The sequence below is a fragment of the Felis catus genome, chromosome D2 (genome assembly GCF_018350175.1).
Source record: "Felis catus isolate Fca126 chromosome D2, F.catus_Fca126_mat1.0, whole genome shotgun sequence".
Taxonomy (NCBI): Eukaryota; Metazoa; Chordata; class Mammalia; order Carnivora; family Felidae; genus Felis; species Felis catus.
Window position 1 is genome coordinate 43006064 of NC_058378.1, and position 21374 is coordinate 43027437.

Consider the following 21374-nt stretch of genomic DNA (forward strand, 5'->3'; position numbering starts at 1 on the left):
AAAATAAACCTTTTCTAGTATATAAACAGTGCTATGTTCAGAATTCCAAGATAATAAATCATAGATTTAAATTGGAAATAATGAAATGATCACTGCATTAATAAAGCATTAAATCATCAGCAAATGTGCTGAATGATGTTTGTGATGTTTTATAAAGAAACCTGAAAATTTTTATATAAAAGATCTGAAGAAAATACTTATGTTCTATAGGAAGTCTAAATGTTATAAAAATTAATTTACTCCAGGGATGTTAATGTAGTAACCAAGCCAACTACTTTATAGTCTAGGAGAACATATAAGCATTAAATAATTATAAAAATGATGTGTTACAAAGGGCAAAGATGCAAACTGAATGTATGATTGGAACCTGTAGTTCTTCCCAGTACTGTTTATAGATGTAATACATTTCACCCAAAATCAAAACACCTTTATTTGTGGTATTCATCAAAATGACTCCAAAATTATTAACACCAAAGAATAAGAAAGACAAAAAGAGAAAGGGTGGGAGGAAACTCTTTAGAGCAAGATATAATACTGACACAAATAGAAACATAAAGCAGTGGAAAAGAATAGAAAACCCAGACATATGTGCTGAAGTATCTACTAAACAATTGGACACAGAAGGATTTTAAAGTAAATGACTGAGGAAAAACTCAGTAGTATAGAGGCAATTATTTAGCTTATACTATAGTAAACAGATGGTTTGAAGAATTAAATATTTTTTTAATTAAAATTTTAGAAGAAATTTACAACTAATATTTTCAAGTGACAGAAGAAACCTATAAAAAAGGATATCCTGACTCAGATATATACAATTAGGTTCAATAAAAAAATCTAAACAGAAAAAATTTGTAAATAACAGTTGCTTAAAATATTACAGAATCTATCCTTATATAACAATGTTCTAGTCAATTTGAATACTAGATTTTCCTATTTTAAAAATATATTTATCCCAACCATTTGTTAGGATCACCTCTCTGAAGCACTTATTTAATATCAGGCTTTATGAGTTTGTATTTCAGAAATCCTCTCAAATATAGCTTGAATCATTAGATGTTAAACCCAGTAGGTGAATTACAGCATTACTCAAAAATTATTTTCAGTGTACGTTATAGAGTCTATGTGAGGTGATGCGATTGTTCATACGCTTTTTTTTTTTAACGACTTTTTAAAAAGAAAATAAAAAAAATCCACATCTCCTCTTCCTCTACTCCCTTTCCTAGGATGCCTCTTGTGATTGTGTTGTAGCATATCTGAAACACAAGGCAGCTTTGTTGACATCACTGATGATGTTTGTCAGCAGAGATTGGTCAATGCTGCCAAACTTTTTTGTTAGTCATTTCAAGTGTCTGTGTCCATTGCAGCTGCTCTGGAACTCATAGGAAGATCCCAGTTTTTGCAAACTCATGGAAGAACCACCTGGGTAAGATGGAGTTTGTTACAGGGTTTTCCAATAAGTTCATATGTGAACAAGAGTTTACCTTGATGCTAGGTCAAAAGAGAAAAGTGGAAGATGGCTTGATGGCAGTAGTCTCCTAGTGCTCTTAGGATAAAGGAAAGTCTCTGTCTCTTTTTGAATCTTTAATAAAATGCTACTGGCATAAGAGTTAAGTAAGGATAATTGTATTTAGAGTTCAGAAATCCTAATTAGAAATCATAGAGACTGTTGAGACACTTCATTCAGTAAAGCAGCCCACCATAGTTGGGATAATCAGTTAACTATGAATTGCTTATTTTTTCTGCAGCAGGGTGTTGTAGTTTTTATGTATTTCTGCATCTATGCATTTATTAAATAAGTTTATGCAAAATCCTTAGAACAGTGCCAGCATTATTCAGTAAATGTTAGCTTCTTAATATATGTGATATGAAATATGAACATTGCATGCGCGATTGTTTTTCAGTTTTTTTTTTTTTAAGAGAAAAGGTTTTCTGTCCATTTTATGTTTTTCTTCCTCCTGTAATGCTTAAAGAAGCTTTTCTAATTTTGGTTGGGACACTTTTCATTTGAGTTGAAGTTTACTTACTATTGGTTAGTGTCAGAGTTATTTGGAGAGGAGATGATTTATTAATTGATTCAGTTGGAGATTTTATTCATGATCTTTACGCTCCTGTGCTTTGATGGAAATAATAGGTTTTTCCCTCTTTGATTGGCTAAGTCTAGACTGCTAGGCTGTCAAAAAAAATTGGAAAGTGTTTTTTTTTTTTTTTGAGGCATACCAATAGCTTAAACATTAGTAACTCTTCAATTGTCTTGGGCTATACTATAAATTTGTTTTATTTAGAATAATATTATTTCAATTTTCAAAAATATTTGTTTGAGGATGGGCTTTCATCCTTTATTGATTTCTAATCTAGATTAATAATAAAGAATATCTATGTGATATAAATTCTTTGGAATGTGTTGATATTTGCTTTGTGTCTTAAAGCAGGGGTGGAAAACTTTTCCTTAGAAGGCTACATAGTAAATATTTTAGCTTTTCTGGGCAAGAAGCAAAATCGTGGTTCTTATGTAGATATTTATAAAATCATTTAAAATGCAATCATTTAAAAATGTAAAAGCCATTCTTAGCTCATGGACTATGATAAAAATAGACATCTGGCTGGATTTGTCCTGTGGACCATGGTTTATAATTTCCTGGCTTAGAATATGCTTGATTTTTGTGATTTTTCTATGTTTGTTTGAAAGCATATATTCTCTATATTTTAGGTAGCAGTATGTCTATTATATTGACCTTTTTATTTTTATTTATATTTATCCTTACTAAATTTTTCTCTTTGCTCTATGAGTTTCTGAGAGTAGTATTAATTTCCTGCTATAATTATAGATTTTTCCATTTCTTCTTTTAATGCTCTATTTTATTAGGTATATAAATGTTTATGATTGGCACATCATCTTGGTGGAGTGTTTCTTTGATCACTAAAGCTTTGTTTATCCTCATTAATGCTTTTTATCTTTAATTTTACCTTGCCGCTTGTGTTATAGTCATATTAATATATCAATTTTACTTTTCTTGTGATTATTGAGATTTATCTCGTGTTCCTCTCTCCTTTTGTTTGCTTTTAGTTTTTTCTTTTTTTTTTTTTGAATTAATTTTCTGAGGCTGCCACAATATAAAATACAAACTGGGTGGCATATAACAACAGAAATTTATTCTTCCACAGTTCTGGAGGCTTGAAATCTGAAATCAAGGTGTTGTCAGGGCCATGTGCTTTCTGAAGGCTCTAGGAGAGGAATCTTCCCTGCCTCTTTAGCTTCTGGTGGTCCTGGCAATCCTGGGCATTCTTTGCCTTGTAGATGCATCACTCCCGTCTCTGCCTCTATTTTCACATGACCTTCATATGACCTGTGTGTTTGTGTGTCCAAATTTCTCTCTTCTTATTTATAAAGATACTGGTCATATTGGATTTTAGGCTCGGCCCTATTCCATTATGACCTCAATTTGATTACATTTGTAAAAACCCTATTTCCAGATGAAGTTCTATTCACAAGTTTTGAATTGGCATGAATTTCTAGGGGAGACATAATTCAATCTAATACAGCTTTTTTGAGGTATAATTTTCATGCTCTAAAATTCAGCCCTTTTTGTTGTAAAGTTCTGTGAGCTTGACAAATCCATACAGTTGTGCAGCTAGCTATTACAATCACCCCCAAAATTCCTTTTTTTTTTTAACTTTTATAATCAATCCCTACACCCCCTGCTAGCTCCTGGCAACCACTGATTTTTTAACCACTGATCTTTTTTATGTCTCTGTAGTTTTGCCTTTTCAAGACTGTCACGTAAATGGAATCATATATGGTTTTCTGAGTTTGGCTTTTTTCCCTTACCATAAGTCATTTCAAATTCATTCATGCTGTCCTTGTATCACTAATTTGTCCCTGCTTATTGCTGAGTAGTATTCCATTGTATGCATGCATGTTTGTTTATCCGTTTACCAGTTGAAGGTTATTTGTTTCACTTTCCAGTTTCTGGCAATTGTGAATGAAGCTACTATAAATATAAACATTTGTGCATAGATTTTCATGTGCATATGTTTTCATTTCTCTTGGGTTAGTACCTTGGGTTAAGATTGCAGAGTTGTATGGTGAGTATATATTTAACTTAAGAAACTGCCAAGCTGTTTTCCAAAGTGTCTGTATGATTTTGTATTCCCATCAGCAATTAATGAAAGCTTCAGTTATTTTGCATCTTTGCATCTGCCTGGTATTGTGTTTTTCAGAAGCTTTTCAAGTAGATGTGCAGTGGTATCTTACTGTGGTTTTAATTTGCATTTGCCTAATGACTAATCAATTTGAGCATATTTCCATGTACTTATTTACTATTTGTATATCTTCTTTGGTTTTTATTATTTTGCCCGTGAACAAAAATGTCTGTTTTATTGATTTTTGAAAGCTCTTTATATATTTATAATAGTACTTTAGCAGGCAGGTAAACGAAACAAATGAATATTGAAAAAAATGAAAGTTGCTTTTTAGGCAGCTATGTACAATTGTGAGTTAATGAACTGTTAAAAACCCTGAAGCACATTATCATTTTTTTTTATTGTCAATATTGTTTAAAAATAGCTAACAATTTATAAGTGCTCTCTATGAGTTAGATACCATGCTCAGTATGTTACCTGGATTATTGCAAACATTTTCTCCCAGTCCATAGCTTCTCTTCTTAATCTGTTAATAGTATTTTAAAGAGCAGAAGTCCTTCTCTTGAAGTCAAATTTATCACTATTTTTTATTGTCATGTTTGTGGTATCATATTTCAGAAATCTTGGTCCAACCCAAAGTTACAGAGATTTTCTGTTTATTTGGAGAGTTTTTATAGTTTTAAGTTTGGCATATAGGTCTGCAGTCTGTTTTGAGAATTTTTGTATATGACATGAGGTATGAGTGAAATTAATTTTCTTGCATATGGATGTTCTGGTACCATTTGTTGAAAAGACTATCCTTTCTTTATTGAATTGCCTTGGTACTCTTGTCAAAAATGCCTTTGAGCATAAATGTGTCTGTTTCTGGACTCTTTCATTCCTTTGATCAATGTCCTTTTGCCAATATCAGATTCTCTAGATTACGATAGCTTTTATAGTAAGTCTCAAAGTAGTATTATGTCTTCCAGCTTTATCTTTTCAAAATTATTTGACTGTTTTAGTTCTCTTGCCTTACTATATAAATTTTAGAACCAGCTTTTCTATTTCTGCGAAAATTCTGCTGGAAATTTGGTTGAGTGGGCACTGATACGTAGTTGAATTTGGAAGAGAGTTGATATTTCAACAATATTGAGTCTTTAAATTCATTAAAGAGTATACCTCTCCATTTATGTAAGTCATCTCTGATTTCTTTTTTTTTTTTTTTTTTGGTTTTTAAATTTTTTTTTAACGTTTATTCAGTTTTGAGAGACAGAGACAGAGTGCAAGTGGGGAAGGGGCAGAGAGGTAGGGAGACACAGAATCTGAAGCAGGCACCAGGCTCTGAGCTGTCCGCCCAGAGCCAGATGCGGGGCTCAAACTCACAGACCGCGATATCATGACCTGAGCCGAAGTCACTCAACTGACTGAGCCACCCAGGGGCCCCGATTTTTTTTTTTGTTTGTTTGTTTTTGAAGTTTGTCTATATTTTGTTAGATTTGTACCTAAATATTTCTATTTGGGGATTTTGATTTTTTTTCTTGGTTTTGTTGGATTTTGGTTTAATGTAAATTTTTTTAAATGTCAATTTTCAGTTCTTTGCCATAGAAATAGTAGATTTTTATATATCAACCTTGTATTTTGTGACTTTCCTAAATTCATGTGTTAGTTCTAGTAGTAGTATTGCAGATACTTTGGGAAATGATACAGCTAAAATTATATTACTTGAATGGAGATGGTTTTATTCCTTTTTTAGTTTCTACTTGTCCTTTAAAATTTCATTTTACTTGCTTTATTGCACTGGGTAGGAACTCCAGTATAATAGAGTACCTTGTTCCGGCTTTGGGGATAAAGCACTCAGTCTTTCACTGTTAAATATGATGTTAATTTTGAGGCTTTTTTTAGATGGATTTTATCAGGTTGAACAAGTTCCCTTCTCTTGCTAGTTTGCTGTGTTTTTGTCATGAATGGATGTTGAATTTTGGAAGAAACTTTTTCTGTGTCTGTTGCGATAATCATATAGATATTTCTTGATATGCTGAATCACATTGCTTTTTAACTATTGAGCCAGCTTTACATTCCAGGTATCAACTCCACTTGTTCATAATCTTTTTTCCTTTTTATATATTATTGAATTTGATTTAGAGATATTTTTTCAAGGACTTTTGTGTATTCACAAAGGATCTTGATCTTTAAGTCTTCTTATACTGTCTTTGGTTCAGGTAAGTGCTAGCCTCACTTAACTGATTTAATTTTCTAACTTAATTTGATTTATGTTTTCTCTAAGAGATTATATAGAACTGGTACTATTCCTTTAAATTTTGGAAGAATTTTGTAGACAAACATCTAGCCTTTAATATTTCTTTTATGGAAGGTTTAAATTATGAAATAATTTTATTAATCACATCTACTCAAGTTGTCTGTTTCATTTGGGGTGAGTTTTGATAATTTGTGGTTTTTGAGTAATTTCTCCATTTCATGTAAGTTGTCAAATTTGTGTGCATAGAGTCACTCATAGTATTATTGCCTTATGTACTTTTAATGCCTGAAATATCTTAATGATATCCCTGCTTTCATTCCTGATACCTGTTTTCTCTGTCCTGATATGTATCTGATTTGTGCCTTCTATCTTTGTTCTTTGGCAGTTTTGCTAGATGTTTTATAGTTGCCGAATAACCTGTTTTTGGTTTCATTGCTTTCTTTCTATTTCTTGATTTTCAATTTCATTAATTTCTGCTCTTTATTATTTTCTTCTTTCTGCTTGCTCTTGGTTTATTTTGCTCCAGTTGTAGATTTGACACCTTTATTTTAATATGAGTCTCTCTTATAATAATTTTCCCACTAAGCACTGCTTTAGTTGAATTCCACAGATTTTGATAATGTGGTATCTTCACTTTTCTTCAAATCAAAATATTTTCTTATTTGCCTTCAGGTTTCTTCTTTGACCCATGGATGATTTAAAGTTCCTTGTTTACTTTCTAACAGTTTGAACATTATCCTTCTGTTACTGATTTCTAGTTTAATTCCCTTATGTTCAGAGACCACACTTTGTCTATTTTCTATTCTTTTTAAATTGAGCTTCCCAAATCTGCAGGTTTATGTTTTTCACCAAGTTTGGGGTGTATTTGTCTGTTATTTCTTCAAATACTTTTTTCTGCCCTCTACCCTTCCTTCTGTGACTCTAATGCTATGAATATTATATTAGATCCTTCGTTCTTGTCCCATACTTCCCTCAGCAGATTCTATTCTTTTTCCACGCCGCCCCCCACCCCCCATCTCTTTTCTCTTCATGGTTCAAATTACATGATTTCTGTTGATGCGTCTTCAAGTTCACTCTGTTATCTCAAATGCTGGTATTCAGTCCAGCTAGTGCATTTTGAAATTTAATTATTGAATCTTTTCAGTTCTAGAATTTGCACATTTCCACTTTGTTCTATTTCTTTGCTAAGATTTTCTCTTTCCATTCCCTTTAAGAGTTCTCTTTTACTTTTGGAGAATTTTATAATGGCCCTATTAAAATCTCTTTCAATTAATTCCAACCTCTGTCTTGTTTTGGCATTGGTGTTTATTGATTGTCTTTTCCTGTGTGAGTTGAGATGTTCCTTGTTGTTTGTGTGTTGAGTAATTTTGGAATTGTATATCTTGTATCTTTGTGTGTTTTGTTAGGAGACACTTAATTTTGTTTAAATGTTATGGAGAATATTGTGGGGTTTCTTGGGGTTTTTTGTTGTTTTGGTTTTTGTTTTAATTTTCTTAAAATAATTTTTTTTTGGTAATGTTTATTTTTGAGAGAGTGAGAGAGCATGCGAGTGGGGAAAGGGCAGAGAGAGAGAGAGGGAGACACAGAATCTGAAGCGGGCTCCAGGCTCTGATCTGACAGCACAGAGCCCAACATGGGGCTCAAACTCATAAACCGCAAGATCATGCATGACCTGAGCAGAAGTCGGACGCTTAACCGACTGAGCCACCCAGGCACTCCTGTTTTAATTTTAAAGCAGACAAATGCTCTGGTTAGATTCAGGCTAGAAGTTCAAACTAGCCAGCCACCTTTGGATTGTGGCTGTAATGTCATTTCTATTTCAAAGCCTTTGCCATGCTCATCAGATCTGTCCTTAGTATACACCTTTCGGTGGCTAGATTGGGCCTGGGCAATGGTCTTAGTTTATTTCTCAAAGTCTTTGATATTAGGATCAGATTCAAGCAAGTGCTATTCAGGGTTGAACCTAGAAATTTACATACAGCTTCCTGGAGTCCTGAGCTGGTCTCACTGGTATTTTCTCTTTACCTGGGGCTCCCCTTTTTGTCTCTTCTCCCTGAAAGCTGATGTTTTATTTTTCTCATTCTGCTGCTTACTTTCCACAGCTATACCCACATCTAAGGCAAAAGCAGTGTATACTTGTGTTGTCTCCTATTCTTTGGAGTTCCTGCTTGCAATTTGCAGGAAGAACATAGAGATGTTTGAAAATAAGTCAGATTATACAGTTTCTCTTTTCTCAAATATATACTTATATGTAGTACTGTTTTTTTACGTCAAGGCATTTACAGCAGAGATGAACTTTTAACTGAGATGAGTCTTGTAAAATTTCTTTTTTTATTTTAAACATTTAACATGGTGTTCTGAAGGCATTCATTAGGACATTGCCTCCCCTCTCAGGTCAAATTCTGTATCTCCATTTGATTTCACCAATGAAGATATAATTTATGTTAGAAATTTGACAAATGCTTATTTTTTGCTATGAATCTAAATACACATTCATAGGCCCTATACCCAGAGATTCTGATTCAGTAAAGAAGAAAATGGCCTACATGCTTATGTCTTCTACTTTAACATTCTTGTTTTAATACAGGACATTTCTGCAGTCTAAGAGAATTCCTCAGGACAGATAGGTCTGAGGAAGATGATGATAGTAGCACTCCTTGAACGTTGTTGATTCAGTGGGTGTCTCAAGGCATCTGAACAAACCAGGTGTCAAACCACCCTTGGTAGGGGCCCAGTCCTTCACCATCACCCCAGGCATATTCTATACTTATTCATCTTTCTTGAGGTTGTCTGTGAATCATTTAATATGCCATTTCTTGGTTATTCCTAACCTATTCAGCAAGGGGTAGGACGTAATTTTTGTCATTTTCTTTATTGCATTTAAGGACAAAAAGTTTAACTTTTTCAACTTCTATTGAGATATAGCATACATCCAGTAGGTGTTTAAGGTATACCAATCTTAAGTGTATAACTTAAACTTTTCATATGTGTGTACCACCATACATCCTGTATGTACCATCCATACATACAGTCAAGACATAGAACATTTCCAACATCCCCTTTCCCTTAAGTCAACCCCTGTTCTGATCTCTAGCACAATAAATTAGTTTTTCCTTCTCTTAGGCTTCACATAAATCAAGTCATGCGGGGGTACCTGGGTGGCTCAGTTAGTTAAGTGTCTGACTCTTGATGTCGGTTCAGGTCATGATGTCAACGGTTCATGAGTTTGAACCCCACATTGGGTTATGTGCTGGCAGTGTAGAGCCTGCTTGGAATTCTCTCTCTCTCCCCCCCTCTCTTTCTACCCTTTGCTTGCTCTTGCTCTCTCAAAATAAATAAATAAACTTAAAAAAAAATAGTCATGCAATATGTATACTCTGGTCTAGTATTTTTAATCAAATGATTCTTATGGCTATGTCTTCTTGAATTATTTAATATTATTGTTTCTGACTCAGAAACAAAAACAAAAAAAATACATACTCAAGGGTGTCTCAGTGGCTCAGTCGGTTAAGCGTCTGACTTCGGCTCAGGTCATGATCTCATGGTTGTGGTTCGAGCCACATCAAGCTCTGTGCTGACAGAGCCTGGAGCCTGCTTCGGATTCTGTGTCTCCCTCTCTCTCTGCCCCTCCCCTGCTCATGCTCTGTCTCTTTCTCTCTCAAAAATATGTAAACATTGAAAAAATTTTCTTTATTTAAAAAAAAATTTTTTTTTAACGTTTATTTATTTTTGAGACAGACAGAGAGAGACAGAGCATGAACAGGGGAGGGGCAGAGAGAGAGGGAGACACAGAATCTGAAACAGGCTCCAGGCTCTGAGCTGTCAGCACAGAGCCCGACACGGGGCTCGAACTCAGACCGTGAGATCATGACCTGAGCCAAAGTTGGACGCTTAACCGACCAAGCCACCCAGGCGCCCCCCAAAAAATTTTTTTTAAATCATACTCTAAAAGCCATGTCTAAACCAAAGCAGGTGTAATTTGACTTTTATTTTGCATTTTTTTGTGGGTGGGATAATCTTCAAATTCTTTAGGAAATTTTCCATATTCCTTTTCCCACTGTAAAACTTTCAATGGCTTTGTGCTTCATCCATTCATGTACTATCTGTTGTTTAGTTCCACAAATTATTCTTGCCCTCGCTTTATTTTTACCCGTTCCACATTTTCTTCTACAAATGTGTACAATGAAAAGGAGATTTCTAAAATCTTATATCCTGTTTGTCCTTTGCCATGCTGGCAATTTGGTCTGGGTGAATTCAGGTTAAAAGGAGTGTTTGCAGTTATTGTATTAATCTCATGTTTTCCTTCTGTTCTCTCTGACAGCATGATGGAAGTGGTTCATTGCATGATATTCAGCTGTCATTGCCATCCAGTCCAGAACCAGAAGATGGTGATCAAATATATAAGGTATGACTAGGTAGTCATGCTAAATTTTTAAAAATTCTTTATTACTAAAATTATAAAGCAGTAACAATCAAAACATTTAATAGTGAATGTATTAAAACCTGCAGCTTTGCTGTGTTAAGTTTTAATCGGGTCTGCTTTTAACTTTTGCTACCTTAATAAGTTAAAATGATATCACTCTGGTGTTTTAATTTGAATTTATTTTATTAGTTCGATAATTATTTGTCCCTGTATTACTACTGGTACAGGATTGTTTTTCTTAAATCAATAAATTATGAAATTTTTAATTTCTTTTTTATAATTATGAAAACAGTTTTAAAAATATACCAGTTATGGTGATTAACAGGTACTTCTATATAATAACAACATTGAAGAAATATACTAAAAATGAGATTAATTTATCTTTTTCTCATGTTTAAAAATATAATTATAGAATACAGATGCACTTTAGTGTTTGGAAGTATATTTTTATAATGGTAATTTTTAGTTCTCTTTTTATTGAGAAAAGCTTTTTTCTTTTACAGTTATTTCTGAAGTTCATATTTCTTAAGCACACAAACGTTTTCTTGAACATTCTATCTTAGGGCATGCTAGTCAGTGTTTTCTAGTCAACAAACAATCTTGAAATATTGGTGTCTTGCAGTGACAAAAATGTATTTCTCGACTTGTTATTTTTCAATATGTTACATATTGGCTGTAGATCAGCTGGGACTCTGCTTTCTGCTGCTTCTTCATCCTGAGAGCCAGTCTGGAGGATCAGCCCCTGTCCTAGGACATGTTTTTGAACTTAAGGGAAAAAAGCATTGGCAGAACCACATGTGGATTCTGCTTGGATGTTGCAAATATTACCTTCTCCAAATAAAGTCAAGTAGTCAACCCTGGAATTAGAGGTCAAAGCAACATAATTTTCTCATAGAATGTGGGGTGACTTACTGGAACAAGATTGCATCTAAAACCATCAAAACCAAAAGAATATAGGATTAGTAGTTATTTTGTTATCTAGTCTTGGTTTTTTGATGTGTTACCTTACCTATTATTGCACAAATTTCTTCCCATCTCTGGGCTTCCATCCTATTAAGAGTACAGTACTCTAAATCAGCAGGTCTGCAGTAGGATATCTTTTTTAAAAATACCTTTACATACACAATAATTGAGAACCATTGACTTAGAGGGTTTCTAATCATCTCTCAGTTTTAAGTTTTGTGACCGACATTTTTAAAGTGAAGGTGAGTTTTTCCTGCATTTTTTTTGTGAAAAGTTTTTACATATGAAGAAATAATTTTCAAAGAAAAAAATTTTAATTCTAACTTTTACACAACTGATATTTTTAATTTTTCTTTGTTCCTTTCTAGTGTGTCTATATATTTAATGTTACATGATAGACATATTGCTACACAGTATTTATTTCTTGTCCCTACTCCATTTCCTTCCAAGTAGATCATTCTTAGTCTTCCTTCTTATCCAAGGTGAGATGCTGTGGCTGATACTGTTTCCAGTACACAGGACTCCTTTGCACTTTCATTGTCAGATCCCCAGTTATGTCCCCTTCTCATCCGGTTTAGCAGTACAGCTTCAAATGATATAACTGACTTGTGTCATTGCAAATTCAGGGTCTGCAATCTGCACTGGACCTGCCATGTCCCTAATCTGTCTTTTGTATCAGTCAGAACAGCTCCCTCTCCCATTCCCTTGATGAGCTAGTCTCAACATTGCCTCCGCCCTCAAGCCTCATTCTCAGCCATTCTTCTCAGTTTCTGCAAGTGACCTTGTGTTCATCAAGCAAGATCTGCTACCTGCCCTCCTGCCTTCTGACTTACCTGTATCTGTTATTCTCATTCACCTTGTTTCAGTTACAGGGCAAAAATGGCCACTGTGCTGTGGAAGACCACCCTTTCTTAGGTTCTGGACTGTTATCTTCTGCTGCTGTTAGGGACCTAACTACATCCTCCTCTCTTATCTCTCTTCAGTGTGTCTTCACTACTTTTTCTTCATCCTCAGTTTAGAAATTTCTGTATCTTACCTATCATAAATTCAGTAAACCAGATAAACCTTTCCTTGACTCTCCTTAAACCTCTTTCTAGTTAACATGGAAACCTGGACAAATGAAAGCAGCTACTGGTTTTAATGCTATAGACATTTGGCATGACAGTTATCTTAAAAGCTTTGTCCTTGATTTTTATGTCACTTCTCTCTGAAATCCCTTACACTCTTCAACATTTTCCCATTTCCTTTGTAGGTTTCTCCTCTTATTCAGAATATAGATTTATATCTTTAGTCCAGTTCTCTTTGAACTTTTTACTGTCATGGTGTCATATAGACCATATGTGTTGATAACATGAAATTTCTCTTTTTTTTGAGAGAGTGAGCAAGAGAGAGAGCACAAGTGAGGAGGGGAGTTGGTGGGGGGAGAGAGAGGGAGAATTTTAAGCAGTCTCCACACCCAGTGAAGCCCAATGGAGGGCTCAGTCCCACAACCGTTGAGATCATGATCTCAGCCAAAATCAAGAGTCAGACGCTTAACTGACTGAGCCACCCAGGTGCCCCAGAAATTGCTCTTTCATACCGGGTCATCCAGTTGCCCTCTGGACATTTCCACTGTGTCCCAGCCCCAGGCACCTCTCATAATATATCTGAGACTCACCATTTTTCCTCTTTGGACATATTTCTCCTCATTTAGTCTTCATTTCTTTTGGAGGCACAACCATTATCACTCACACTAGAAATATAGGTATCACTCTTGACTGTCCCTTTGTGCTCTTTCACATGGAGAGATAATTGCCCAAATCTCCTAATTTTGATTCCTGCTCTTCTTACTTCTTCTCCCTTCACTCTCTTGGGTCAGGCTCCTACTGTCATCTGGAGTATTATAACATTTTGGTAACAAATTCCCTAGCCTAATTTGTTGTTGTCATTGTCATATTTGTCCTCTAAATAGCCATCTCAAATGCACTGTCACTCCCCTCGCTTAGGCCATGCTTGATATTCATGACTCTCTATGATTTGGCTCTTGCCTGGTTTACTAACCACGTTGGTTTCCACTGTTCACTACAGCCTTTGTGTGATAGAGTCACTGCTTCTAATTATCCACATATGATATGCTTATCTTCATCTCTGTATTGTACGATGCTAGAATCTCTTCCTCAAATCCAAGCCTGACAGGTTTCTGTATCTTCAGAGCTTTTTACTCATCCTTTAAGACTTCACTGGAATTACCTGTTTACTGATATGTGTTCCCCTTTGCCCATCTTTATGTGTAAAATCCTTACAGCAGTGACTGTCATAAATTTAAATACTGTATACATGTTGGCTATTAATGTTATCACATTGTATTTGGATTTTTTTTCAGGTCCATTTCCTCTAACACTGGCAGAACCTAGCAGTGACCAAATGATAACATATAATATAGTATATATAGTATTCCATTAGATTGTGACATTGTATTTCAGTTGTCTCCTTTTAGGGCAGTTATAAATTTGTAAACTTTTAGATAATACCTTTTTGTAGGTTTTTTTCATACTTATGATTATTTCTTTGGCATAGTTTCTTAGGAGTGGGATGACTGAATTAGAGTGCAAGCATTTTTATGACTCTTCTATGTATAGCCATGTGTTTCTACAGAAAGGCCAGTTTTGATGTCTGATGATGTACCATTTTTTTCTGCAGTTTTGTTCATCACATTATTTCTTCCCCCAATTTAATGTCTATAAAACAATACCTTTAATACTTGAATTTATATTTCTCCAAGAAGTCAGATAGAACATTTTGCCATATATATATATATATATATATATATATATACACACATATGTATACATATACATATGTATATGTACATATATACATATGTATATATATACATATATATATATATATATATATATATATTTATTTATTTGTGGGAATTGGTTTATTTGTCTTTTGGGGCCTAGAAAATTATCCTGTATGTTTGAACAGGCTCTTAATATACTTGAATATAAGTCCTCTGTCATATTTGCATAGGTTTTCACCAGCTTTTAATGTTAGTGTTAATTGTATAGGTGCTTTAAATTATAAGTAATCAAATATACTTATTATTTCTTAATAACTTCATTTGCCACATAGCTTAAAAAATGTATCCTTCGTGATCTGCAATCTATCTTTGTCTTTTTATTTTATTTATTTTATTAAAAATTTTTTTAATGTTTATATCTGAGAGAGAAAGAGAGAGAGGCAGACAGACAGACAGTGTGTGAGCAGGAAAGGGGCAGAGAGAGACAGAGATGGAATCTGAAGCAGGCTCCAGGCTCTGAGCTGTCAGTACAGAGCCCAACGTGGAGCTCGAACTCACAAGCCATGAGATCATGACCTGAGCCGAAGTCGGATGCTTAAGCGACTGAGCCACCCAGGCGCCCCTCTTTTGCCCTGACTTATGATTTAAAAAAAAAAATAAACTCTTTAAATTCAACTAGAAATCATTTTTTATATACAATAAACAGTCTTGCCCAATTGCAGTGTATATAACATCATTAACAAAGATCTTTTCTTTCCCATCGTTTGTGATGTTTATATGATATGTTAAAGCCTTTGCAAAATGTCTATTTCTGATCTCTTGTTAAAGAGACTGCACTATTTTGTGTTCGTTCCCAATGTATCTGCAAGGGATGGCATACTTTGCTCAGTAATAGCATTTTATAATTATAATTGCTTACATAGTTTTCTCCTTTACAAGATATGTCATTCACGTATATATTCTAATTTCCTTGCTTGTACTGTTTTCTCAGTGTATATTTCTGATTAATTGAATAGTAGTAAACACAATGGACTAACAAAAGGTAATGATACTTTACGCTTTGAAATGTAGCTGGATTTCTGCTTAACTTGATGATAGGTTTCCTTTTAACACTGTTAGGAATTTCTTAAAGACTAAATTGACAGGGTATTTTGTCTTTGAGTCAGGCAGTTCTCAGGCTCATGAAAAAAGAATCTCCCTGTTATCCTTCTAGGCATATTTATCTTTCTGCTGATTTCTGAACCAGCTGTGAAATGACTCTCTGCCTTTAATTATGTTGTTCCTTCTGTTTGTTGGGCCCTTCATTTTTTCTGAAAGGCAACTCTCACGCATCCCTTGAAATCTAGCTGAAATTACTGTTTTATATGTAATTTAATTTAGTGTATGGCCCATGTCCCAGTTTCCTTATCTGTAAAAAGGGGATAATAGTATCAGCCTCAGGGTTGTACTCAGGATCAAATGCTTAGATATCTAAAAGTACTTAGCTCTTAGCACTTGTACTTAATGAATGTTAGCTGCTGTTGCTGTTATTCATTTTTTACATGTTAGACTCTGTTACACTATGAACGTTTGGAGGAACCAAAATGGGTTTTTGTTTATTCATAGGTTAATACCTGGCATCTTTAAGAAGAGTTTTCCCCTTAAATGAATAAACTATTCATTATTCAGTCTTCACTGTTGATTTAATGCTTCTCATCAAGGTGTTTTAAATACCTCATGTTAATTTTTTAAAATATTTCAGAATGAAGATTTATTAAATGAAATAAAACAACTTAAAGAGGAAATAAAGAAAAAAGATGAAAAAATTCAACTATTAGAACATCAGCTTGTAAGTATTATAGTGTAGTACATAAAGTAGAGGCTTTTCAAACTAAGCAGTATTGTTTTTTTTATAAGTTTTTTAAATAAAAGACTTTATTTTTGGCTTGCAAAGTTGCACTGTTGTATTACATTTAGATTGTATGCATTCTGAAAGTATGTGATTTACCTCATTCTAAATATTTAAGAAATTTTAATCTAAATATTAAGTATTCAAGGTGAAAAGAATGTCTTTGTGAGTACATTTTCAGTGGTCTTCTCTTGGGAGTTTTGAAATCACTAGTTTACATTCATTTTATTGATGAAGGGTAAATGACTTCCTTTGTGTATTTAAAGAAACGAGTACTGGTGAGTTGAGAATAGGACATTTTTTTTTCAGAACAGAAATTAAACTGGATGTTAGGCTTAGGTTTCTGTAGGTAAGACTGTTAGAGTGAACAGTATTCTAAGAAAATGCTTCTTCCCCCATCGATGATGTTGAGTGATCCCTCAGAGCCATGTTTGGATCTTTGTGATTTTATAATTGTTAGAATTTCAAATGTTAGTCTCATATGAAAATATGTGCAGTGTCTTGAACTTAATTATAATTTAATTCATAAAAAGTCCAGTATAACAACATAATGGCATAAAAATGACAATAGGCCAAGGAAAATCTGTTGGAATTCAAAAGCATATTTTGGTATAGCAAAGCAATTCAGCAATTTAAATTATTAACCTCATTTAGAATGTAAAGGATATAATATATACTGAACTCTGAGCCACTGGGTTCAGATCACAGAGATCCAACTCATGAATAAATAGTAAGGACTGATGGATCAGATATTCTGATTTAAGAGCACAAAGAAAACTTACAAATCTGAAAAATGAATGAATGAATATTACAAATTGAGGGCCTATCAAATATAAAATTAAAAAAATAGTAAGATCTAATGTTTGTATTTTAAGACTAAGAACCTAGCCAACCCAACTAATTTTCAGGGAGAAGAAAAACAGCATTAGGAAATTAAGCTTCAGATTTTGCAAAAATATATTACAGAGAACAAAAATTGTGTCTAGTGCACTTCAAAAAAAAAGTTATGACCCCATATTTTATATTTAAACACATTTTTATTTCTATATCAAGGTAAATTTTCAGACCTTTAATGTCTTGAAAAATGTGCCACCCAGTTATCTTTGTAAAATGTCCTAATAATGCATTCCAGATACCTGGGGGAGACATTAAAAAATAACTCAGGAATAAGGAAGTAAAGATTAAAATGAGTGAGTGATGAAATGAAAACTATTTTTAGGGAGACTAGATGAGATAAACCTCCCAATAAGTAATGGGAGAAAACTTACTGCTGATTATTTTATCTCCTAGATCATTTGAATGTTAGATTTTTTGAATTTATACATTTTTATTTTCTTGAAATGAAGTTTTTAGTTTGTAAAATTTTAAATTGCTATTAAATTCTTGAAAATGAATTTGGTTTTTTTTTAATGTTTATTTTTGAGAGAGAGAAACTGAGTGCAAGTGGGGAGGGGCAGAGAGCAAGAGAGACGCAGAATCCGAATCAGGCTCCAGGTTCTGAGCTGTCAGCACAGAGCCTGATGTGGAACTCGAACCCTTGAACCATGAGATCATGAGACGAGTTGAAGTCAGATGCTTAACTGACTGAGCCACCCAAGCACCCCTTGAAAATGTTTACATTAAGTGAAATACAGGTTTGAGGAAGGAAATAAGGAATACACTGAAGAAGTGAGAAGTACTGAAGTTGAAGTTTTTATCTTATACAAATGGGTATCTAAAATTATTTTTTAAATTATTTTTATATATTACATAAATCATAAAACATTTATGAAATGCTTTCAGATAACTATTAGGTTAAAATAATGGATCTTGCAAAAAATAAAATTAAAAAAAGACATAGAAAGTAGAAAAATACCCAAGGATATCTAAAAACAGCAGAACTGAGGTGACAGAAATTAGATCAAATGTAATAAATATAATAGTAAATGAAAATAGCTTTATCTCACATAGTTTCATTGGGGATTTAATGCAAAATTCATTAATTTTCTTTGTACAAAGAAAATTTAGCTCATAAAATGGTACAGTAAAGCTGAACAAAATGGTTGGGTGAGACAGAATGAAATTATTCTCATTAAAAAAGCTGGGGTTACAATTATAAATTAGAAAAATTAAGACTGAAAGAATTGTGAAAAGAGGTCACTTTATGTTGATATATGATTATGAAGTAATGAAATGGTAAAGGTTTTTATGCTGAAAAGTTTTAATACTGTTCTATTAACCTCAATATGTTTCTTTTAAAAATAAGAACATTTCATAGCTGAAATATTACCATCTTTAACCAATTAATAGTAAATCCTTAATGTCTTCTAATATCCATCCATCTTCAGATTTTCCTAGTTCTAAAAATATCCTGTGTATTTGTACATTACATCTAGTTACATCTTTTAAGTCTCTTTTAATTTAGGACCATTCTTTTTTATTGTTGCTATACTAACTTGTTGAAGAGACTCGCCCAGTTGTCCAGAACAAAATCTCATCTTACAAATAATTTTTAGAAAGTTTTTAGAAATATCTAAGGGAAGGGCGCCTGGGTGGCTCAGTTGGTTAAGCATCCGACTTTGGCTTAGGTCATGATCTCATGATCTATGAGATCAAGCCCTGCTTCGGACTCTGCTGGCAGCTCAGAGCCTGGCACCTGCTTCAGATTCTTCATCTCCTTTTCTCTCTGCCTTTCCCCCACTAGCATTCTGTCTCTCTCTCTCAAAAGCAAATAAACATTAAAAAAATATATATATCTAAGAGAATCCTAAAGAAAGAAAAAAGAAAAGTGAAAGCATGACTTTTCAGCAATAGGTGTTTTGAAGTTCTCTGTATTTGGTATATTAAACCTAGAAATCATATTTATTTTGGAAGAGATCATCGTCTATCTTTAGATTAGTAATGGAACTCTAGGAAGTCACTTGTTTAATTACATCAAGAGAATTTAAAAAGATACGAACCATTGTAAGTAGATATCAGTAAACATTTTCCATATTATGAAAATTAAAATTATCTTTCTATTTAAAATACTTTTTCTCTCCTTACATCTCTAACTACTTTTTTAAAATAGCAAAACATTATCATAAACTAGGTATTAGAGGACTTTTTTTTTTTTTGTCTTAAGTATTAACTAGCTGAATGACATTGACAATTTCCACCACTCTCTAGTGATTTCCTTATCAAAAATGTGAATGTTTTGGAGGCTGGGAAGATGGCGGAGTAAGAGAACACTAAGCTCAGCACATCCCACAGATACAACTAGATAACACTCAAATCAGTGTAAACACAGAAAACAACCCAAAGACAGGCAGAACAAACTCCATAACTAAAGTTAGAAAAGAAGCCACACTTAAGTGGGTAGAAAGGGCAGAGACATGGTTGGGAGCGAAACTGCAGCCATCTGCAGAGGGAAGGGAGCCCTGGGTACAGAGAAGGGAGAGAAACAGACTATTACACTGGGAAGCCTTTGTGGGAAAGACAAATCCCCATTTAACATTTGACTTTGAAAGCAAGTGGGGATGAATTTTATGAGCTCTTACAACGGAGATTTAAAGTCTGGAATTTTAAAAATCAGCAAGCTTGGATCTGGGAGAGCCTGAAGGGTGAGAGGAAGCTGAGTTCTTGCCCTTAAAGAGACAACATCACAAACGGCCCATGGAGATATAGCATAGAAGCAGCAATTTGAAGAAACACCTGGGACATATGTAAGGGAGAATAGTTTACTCATTTTGAAACATGTCCTGGAGGGGCAGGGATCACTGAGGGACTTCTACAGGAACAAAGGGGATGGCAGGTGCCTCGGGCCAACTGGCAGCAGGCCCTGTGGAAGTCCAAGGTATTAAAATTGTGTGTTGCACCCCAGCCAGAGACTAAACACTGCCCACAACAGTCAGAGAGAACCTCTGAAGACAACCAGACTAAAAGAAAAAATGACCAGGACACAACAGCAGGGCATGCACAACATGCATAAGAACCCCTCCACGACCACCACCCCCCCCAACACACACCACCACCACCACCACCACCAAACACCTGGGGGACAGGGGAAACTGCAGAGCACTACAAGACGTCTTCTTCATAAAGGCATTACTTTTCAAGGGTAGGAGACAAAGCTGACTTTCCTAACATACAGAAACAGACACAGGAAATTAGACAAAATAAGGAGACAGAGGAATATACCCCAAACGAAAGCATAGGACAAAAGCACACTAAGAGACCTAAGTGAAATGGATATAAGTAATATGCCTGATAGAGAATTTAAAGTAATGATGATAAAGATACTCACTGGACTTGAGAAAACAGTAGAAGACATCGGTGAGACCCTTAACAAAGAGATGAAAAAGAACCAATCAGAAATAAAGAACACAATAAATGAAATTAAAATTACAACTAGATGGAATAAATAGCAGTCTAGAGGAAGCAGAAGGATGAATTAGTGACCTGGAAGACAGAATAATAATGGAAGTTAATCAAGAGAGAAAAAAATTTATACAAAATGAGAATAGATTTAGGGAACTCAGAGACTCCATCAGGCATAATAACATTTACATTATAAGGATTCCAGAAGAAGAAAACAGAGTAAAGGGGGCAGAAAATTTATTTGAAAAAATATTAGCTAAAAACTTCCCAAATCTGGGGAAGGAAACAGATATCCAGATCCAGAAGGCACAGAGATCCCCCAACAAAATTAACCCAGGAAGGTCCACACCAAGACACGTAGTAATTAGAATGGCAAAAAGTAGTGATAAAGAGAAAAATTTTAAAGCAGCAAGAGAAAAGAAGATAATTATATACAAGGGGAAACTCCCTAAGGCTATCAGCAGATTTTTCAGTAGAAACTTTGCAGGCCAGAATGGAGTGGCATGATATATTCAGGGTGCTGAAAGGAACAATCTGTAGCCAAGAATACTTTATCCAGCAAGGCTACCATTCAGAATAGAAAGAGAGATAAAGAGTTTTT

At 34.2% G+C, this 21374-nt stretch overlaps 1 protein-coding gene across 10 annotated transcripts in view; it reads left to right on the forward strand.

Moving 5' to 3' along the window:
* Positions 1–21374, forward strand: part of CCSER2 (coiled-coil serine rich protein 2) — a 196434-nt gene that overhangs the window by 134086 nt on the left and 40974 nt on the right. For all 10 annotated transcript variants that reach the window (XM_045040228.1, XM_045040227.1, XM_045040229.1 and 7 more), the window contains 2 exons: positions 10698–10781; positions 16289–16375. In XM_045040228.1, coding sequence (XP_044896163.1) covers positions 10698–10781; positions 16289–16375 — 171 coding nt within the window. The remainder of the gene's footprint in view (positions 1–10697; positions 10782–16288; positions 16376–21374) is intronic.